Source organism: Coturnix japonica, unplaced genomic scaffold (assembly GCF_054131305.1).
Source record: "Coturnix japonica strain WE unplaced genomic scaffold, WE-NBRP24 Scf046, whole genome shotgun sequence".
NCBI lineage: Eukaryota > Metazoa > Chordata > Aves > Galliformes > Phasianidae > Coturnix > Coturnix japonica.
The window spans coordinates 2,026,029-2,033,419 of NW_028188949.1; the positions used below are offsets into that span (position 1 = coordinate 2,026,029).

A 7,391-nucleotide genomic window follows, 5' to 3' on the forward strand; every position below is an offset into this window, starting at 1 on the left:
CTGAAATACAAACACGGAGAAGCTGACCTTCCCACAGACCCGCCAAGTCAAGTGTCACGTGTTGTATTAGGCGAAATCGGACCCTCGGGATGTAACGTGATAGGCCCTCCCCTGCTGGGTCATGCATATGTAAAAAAGATAAGGATGAAACTGGATACCTATAAAAGGGACCCTCACATTCCAATAAACGCCATTTTACAGCTCACCATAATGGTGTAACAAACAGCTGTGACTTGGTCGGGGCCGTCGATACACATTCACAAAGGGACTTGACTTTCCAGGTTACCAGATCGAGGTAACAAATGGTGCCCCGTGTGAGGCAAAGTCCTGGAGGTGAGTGTGCGATGGCTAAAACCGCGCTGACGGACGCGGTATCCACGGTTCGAGCCCGTGGAAGCACTCTCGGTGGGGTGCAAAGGGGAATGCAGCGCTGCGCCTATCCTACGGCCGATAGTTCGTAGAAGACCAGGAAGACTTCAGGTCTCTGGGTAAATGTATTCCGTCATTAGAGTAGTATTGCAACTTTGTAAAACCTACTATGGTAGGAAAGCTACGCCTTCTAAGAAGGACATTGCAGTCGTCATTAGTTGTCTTGAAAAGGAGAGGGAGCTTTCCTCTCCTCCGGTGATTTTGGATCACAATAAGCGGGACTCTTTAACTTTTTCGCTCTGTGAGCGCGCAATGAATGAGCAGAAAGATGCTGAGCTCAAAACGTGGGCATTGGTGCTACGGGCATTGAAAGCGGCTCGGAAAGAAGGGAATGCTTGGCTTGGGGCTGCTTTGGGAATTGGGTCGGGAGGCTTTTTCTCTTGCAGATGTGAGGATTTGAAAGACAAAGACAAGGTGGCGGGAGCCATCCAGACCGCACCCATCACTCCGGCTGAACAACAAGCAGACGGCCCCGTCCAGCAGCATTCCACACATTCCACATCCTTATCTCTTGACCAGGAGAAGCCTTCCTCTGAGGCCCCATATTGGTATCCAAAGCAACCGGTATCTTCTGCACTCCTTCGCCCATCCTTGGGGGTGGGGAAGGGGAGTGAGCAGGGGCGGGAGGATGGGTCCTTTCCTCGAGATGGGATGGGTTGTGGGTGTGGCTCCGCCCCGTGGGGCGGGGTGGATAGGACTAACCAAGATGGAAGCCAATCCTCATCAACGGGGGCGGAGGCGGAGGCGTTCCTAGTCATCATAACCCTGCTGGTCCAGCTCTACCTGGGGGGAGGGAGAGGGGAGAACAAGAGCGACCAAGTCTCGGATTGGTCAAAGATAAGGGAGGCATTCCTTTTTATCGTTAATTGGGGGCCCGGTCAGGGGGCCCCGGGCTCGAGTGGAGCCTCTGAAGCAGAAACAAGTCCAGCTGACGAGCGAGCCACGGCAGCCCGAGTTGGAGTCGGTTAAACTCCTGCTGACAACTTGGAGGAGAGGAAGAATGCTTAGGATAAACTGTATTGATTATTGTCACTGTCTTTGTGATTGTTAAATGTTTATGGTATATGAAAGTATAAATGCAAATGGTATATGGAACTGTTAATGTTATAGGAATGTGTAAACATGAATGCTATATGGAAGTGGAATTATTAATGTTACATGGAAGTGTAATTGATGGTACGAGTTGTGGAATTGTGAAAAACAAAAAACAGGAAAAAGATTACAGAAGAACAGTGAGTTAAAATATTGAATGTGATCTGCTCTAGCCAGAGAAGTTTAAGTGCCAGCAAGAGAACGCAAACCCCCGCGCTGCCCCTCCTCACTGCTTACCCCCCCCCCGCCCCTCGGCTCCGCCGCTTGTGAAAGTAAACAAATCGTTACTTCTGAATGGGGACAAAAGCAAAGCATTCTGAGTGCTCGTGCCCCTCTCCTTTTATTCAAAGGAGAGCTTTGAATAAAATCTCCAACTTTTTGCAGTGTTTCATCCTTCTTTTTAGTCAGTCTTGAAGCATGTACTCGCTTTCTCAGGAAGTAGTCTTTTCCGGATTTCTGTTCAACAGAGATGTGAACATGTGAAACAAGAGCATTGTTTAAACTTCATTTTAGTTCAACGTTATTTTAAGTTGACATTTTGAGCTTTACTACTGACACCTCTGTTCATTATGCTGATGATACCACAACGGCAAGTAATGTAGACAATTTTATACCCTTTAGGGAGTTGTCAAAATCTCAGCTATTTCAAGGCATACGTTTCTTACAGTTTCTTAATAAGGCAGTAGTTTCTTTAAAAGTAGCTCCCAAGCTGTGGAGTTGTTTCTTACATAAGCTGTTCTAATTACATAAAATAAACAAACATACAAAACAGAAGACAACAGATGGGAAAAATCTACTACTCATACTCTGACCATGCCAAGGATACTGCTATCACATGTGAACATCTGTTTTTAATAACTGCCATGCATATTAATGATATGAACCTTAGTTTAATACAAGGGCTTCACTTACAAAAGCACACGATAATACACTAAAGCTTCTCTTCCCAACTATTCAGTGTGCAATATCCTTCCCTCCAAATCATTACACAGTACAGCCATGACACGCTCTGGGGACAGACTGACTTGCCCTTTGGTTAGCTTATGGAATTTAATAGGAAGAGCTCATAAGCATGTAAGATTCCCATTCAGGTATACACATAAGGATAAGACACTGCTTCTTTCGTGTGACCACACAATTACAGGAAGTCCCAAGCTAGCTTCAAAACTAGAACAAAAACCAACCATTTTCTCGTCACTTGCAGAGGGTGAATTAAAAGCCATGACAGATTTTGTATTTTTCGTGTTCTCATTTTTCACAAAATCCTGGGAAAATAAGACAAGTTTCAGCCATGATTCTTTTGGAAAGAACAATTGATGTCACAAAAGTGAACACTTTAAAAACTTTTGCTAATAGTAGGGAAGTATCTGCTAGTGGTAACTATTCCACTGTAAATCAAATAATAAATAAGCATTCAATTATAAAAACAGGACATTAAGATATCAGTATTAGACATCTCACAATGTCTAAAAAGCTGATTTATGTCTACAGGTTTCAAAGAAAATACACAATGGAGTTAAGAGAAATTCCCTTCTCTTAAACCATTATCACTGAGCTTGGCTATTAGTTTTGTTCATTAAAGCAGTTCATTGATTAAATTCTTCAACTACTTTACTGAGGTAGAAATAGCATTTTTTTAATGCTTAAATGAGAATGGTAAAAAGGCATCAGATATTTTGTTTTCTGTTGGGTCTAGGTCATACCTCATCCATGTCATCACTTCTTTTCTTTTTTGCCTTAGGCATTTTCACTCCTAAAGGTATCATGCTGCCGTGCTGCTTTATCTCTGTCTTATCAGGTTGCAGAGGTGTCAGTGGGATTTCCACCTCCGGTTTTGGGAACCGACTAGTTTTGCCATTTTCTGCGGACACTCCAGAAGAGTCGAGGACAGTTTCCAAATGCTCCTGATAGCACAGAAGAATTTTAAGTGCAAGTGTTAAGGTAGCCATGAGATTAAAAAGTTATAAAGCATCTGGAAAAGGATATGTAAGCATTCAATTTTCCTGCTGTAAGAACACTTGTAGGAAGACACAGAAGGAGTCTATTTCAGTTACAGCAGAGTTTTACCCCTCTTTCCTAGAACTTGTTACATTTAAAATTATTTCCAATCTATGATCACAAAAAAAGTTCTCCATGTTAAACTAAGCCTGATACTTTACAAGTCATTTTTTCTCAAGGGCACAGACAACTACACTTTTTTTTTAATAGAGAATGGTGGTAGAACTGACACGATTTTCTTCATCTCAACTCTGCTGTGTCAGAACTGGGCAGGAAAAGGAGCATTTGATTCAAGTGTTCAATTAACTTCCAGCTTAATCTTAGGGAATTTGCCCTTCCTCTTCTACACTAGAGATGTTATTTACATAAGTAAGGTCCAGCTGGCAAGGTGCAAGCCCAGTACAAGTCATTAAAGAACTCCATTGCTATCTTTTCCCTGGAGAGAATACAGACATTCAAGCAATGACACCGTACTTAAGCTGAAGGCTATCATGTACCTGCTCATGGTCAAATGGCAGCAAATGCACAGCTAAGTGACAGGGAAATGTCAGTATGCATTTCCCCAGCAGCACTTACTGTCCACAATCCACCCAATCCTGTTTTTCTCAACAGGAACAACAAAGTCAGAACTGAGATCACCTGGACTCCTCCTTCTCTATGGCAGGAATTCAGCTAGCATATCAAAAATGAGTTCAGATGCTGGTTGAACACATGGAAGACAGGCTGCTGGGGACATCAGAAAATGGTAGATGGCTGCTTCTACTGCTGCTAGTAACTAGCAAACTCCAGTGTCCCAAACACAGACTAGCAGCTTTTACTACTTACACTGTTCCGACCCCCTGAGGGGAGTCTTCTTCCTCTCAAAAAGTTACCAAAGATTGTAGAAAGACAAAAAGTAGTCAGAGCCACTTTATCAGGCTCTGCTAAGAATCTGAATGGAGTATCACCACCCACTGTATTTCCAAGAATTAAGTTGGTTAATAAATACTTTGTTTTTAAAATATATGTAACTGCTATTTTATGAAAGTTAGCAATTAAAAACTTATATAGGAATGATTAACATCATCTGCTAACAAAACAATGTCCAGAAATCCTGCAGAGGAAGAAAATAAGTTCAATTTGCTGTGCCCGTTTCAGTGGCTCCATGAATTTTTTCCAAGTAACTTATCTAATCATGAGCCACTTCATAAGCATTAACATGAGGAGAGTTTTCAACAGCACCTGACAAAAATTCATCACACAATTGTTTCAACAGCTTTTATTCCTATCAAAGGCTATAAAAACAGGTGATCTGATCACCTTGAAAGGGATAAATAAATTAAAACTTGGGAATTGTTTAGAGAACATGAGATCTTTTCCTACTCATTCCTTATCAAAAGCAATACAATCACAACATTTTCAGATCTGAAGTTTCATACTAACCTCAGATTCATTTAATGAAGTGAGGCTCCTAGTACATCGACGTGACAAATAATTGTCTTCAGCTTTGCATCTTAATGGAATACTTTCTCCAGTTTTAGTTTTGCTTTGTTGTTTCCTAGGCTGTAAATATTTAAAAGGAGTAAAGATTAGGCTATGCATTAGACCTCCAAAATATCTCGAGTTTTCTGAAGTTACAGTGTAAAACCTCAAGCTCAGACGCCACATGAACACGTAAGCTGAAACACAGCACAAGTGTGGGAAGGTAGTAACATCTATTCATTGTGTGATCTTCAGATACACCCTACTGGGTCTCACTAACAGTCTCAGGCAGTATTCTGCCTCCAAAAGAGATAAAGCGAGACATTATTTAGGGACAAAATCTGTAACGCTGGTCGTTTTGTCATCCATACCCCCCATACTCTGCACGCTCACAGCTGCTATGTTAGAACACCAAAGGCTAAACCTCTGCCTAATCTTCAGCATCCACATACGAATACATGGAAAACTGCATGGAAAAGTTCCATAATGTACACAGAGAGATGGTGTTCTAGTAAATAAAATATTTTTGAGAAGATGAGAGCTCATGTTTGAGTGGAAGACAAAAAGAACCAACAAGTACTCATCACTGAATATGTAGTTAAAGGACTATATGCTAAGAAAAATGATTCCAGCTCCAGTATCTCCTAGGAAAACAGAAGAACAAAAAGGGGTTAACAAGATGTTAAGTACTGACTTTCTATAAATATAATCATACTTTTTCATTTACAGAGTCATTCCTTCTACTTTGTCTTTCTTCAAGTAAAGGTATTTCTGGCAAACACTGAGGGCTACTGTGGTTAATGCGTTGTTTTAATTCCTTTATAAAGTCATCTTTGTCAGCCAGTTCTTTTCTTAACTCTTCTATCACAGTTGCATTATCCTAATAAACAGTAAAAACTGCTGAGTTGTGGGATTGGCAAAAGGAATTAACACACACAAGCAGTATTGCAATTACTTAGTAGCATCAGTTTTAGAATTGCAGGCTAGAACACTTAACTATTCAAGAGCAGTAACATTTCACGGATTTGTACGGTCACTGTTACAAGTGCAGTAGTCACAGAATTGCCTGGGAAGTTGTAATACAATATATTTTGATTCTTCTATTTTACTTATGTGCTTCAGCCTTCATCTCTCTTAAGATATAATAACCCGAGCTTTTATTTGTTCCCAAATCCTCGGTACTGTGAGAAAGTCGGCAGTTGTAGGGGAAGTTTTGCTATGAGAACATCTTTCTTCTCAGAGAAAGTGAATCCAAACATTCTCAAAAGAGCACAACTCATTTAGTCTTCTGTTTAGCTTCTGAAATTCTATGCTACGGCTTAGATTGGCTATCCTGATTAAAAGCTGGATGTTGAAATAAGAAATGCAACTTCCAGAGATCATCCCCCCTCTGCTTTTTGATGCTTCCCTTAATCTCTCTCCACGTCCCCTTCTGTCTTTTCATGCCATTGTAGATACTACCTCAGAGAAAGCAAAGAAAGTAAGAAACCTGAGACAGAACTACTGTCTGAGTATTGAGCCTAGCTTGGGATCCGGAAATGCTGTGAATTATCAGAAAAAGCTACAGATGTCCAGTCTGACTGTAGGATCATAAGCATCAAACTGACATCTGCTTATCTGAACTACTGAAAAAATTGATATTTTAGTAATTAACAGAAATTCTGTTTCTGAAGAACAAAAATAAAAGCTGGTGCTTTTTTTGGTTAGTCGCACATGATGTCAATATGACAGTGTTCAAGAACAGAACCACACCCAGAGTACAAAGAGCAGGTACAGGAGTCTTACAGAATTTATGGGTAGCTAATCAGGTAGGAGGAAAGGAGAGCTGACCTTGCTTGAATCCTTTAAGGCAGATTGTCTCAGTTCTGCTATTTCTGTCTCTTTTTGTATGGCATTAGAAGACAAAGTTTTGAGCTGTTCTTCCAAAGCTTCTACTAACTAATCTCTCTCCTCACGCCACTTTTGAAGATTATGGTCCTTTTCCTCCAGCTCCTATATTTCATGTTGAAAGAAAAGCATACACAGTAAAAACAAGCAGAATCTTTAAGACAGCCTAGAATTAGTAAGTTTTTCATATAGCATAAATAAGGACTCAAGCTGATAAAAAGAGTTTATGGTAAGACATTTCAATTAACATATCGTGATGTCACTCAACAAGATCAGGTTACATGCATGTATTACATATGTATTTACTATGCAGATTATTGTATTTAAAGCAATCTGCCAGTGCTCTGTAGTGACTAATTATTTGAATATCTTTCATGGTCTACCACTAATTTCACTTGGCCACTTTCATTTTGCTCCAATTTTTTTATTTTTTTTTGACCTTTTCCCTGTTGCTTGGAAAACCTGCATCATTCATTTAATAAAAATTAAGAGCAAGAAAAATACCTGTTTAAGTTGTTGGATAG

The 7,391-nt window shown here is 40.3% G+C and overlaps 1 protein-coding gene across 1 annotated transcript; it reads right to left on the reverse strand.

Annotated features, from left to right (window-relative positions):
- Window positions 1–1,704: 1,704 nt before the first annotated feature.
- Window positions 1,705–6,910, reverse strand: LOC146752349 (kinesin-like protein KIF20B). Its single transcript, XM_085531965.1, has 5 exons — window positions 6,811–6,910; window positions 4,942–5,061; window positions 3,225–3,425; window positions 2,706–2,786; window positions 1,705–1,977 (listed from the first exon to the last, which is right to left on the reverse strand). Exons 3-5 carry the CDS (start codon window positions 3,285–3,287, stop codon window positions 1,705–1,707), a joined length of 417 nt encoding a protein of 138 aa, XP_085388091.1. The 5' UTR covers window positions 3,288–3,425; window positions 4,942–5,061; window positions 6,811–6,910.
- Between the last annotated feature and the right edge of the window lie 481 nt (window positions 6,911–7,391).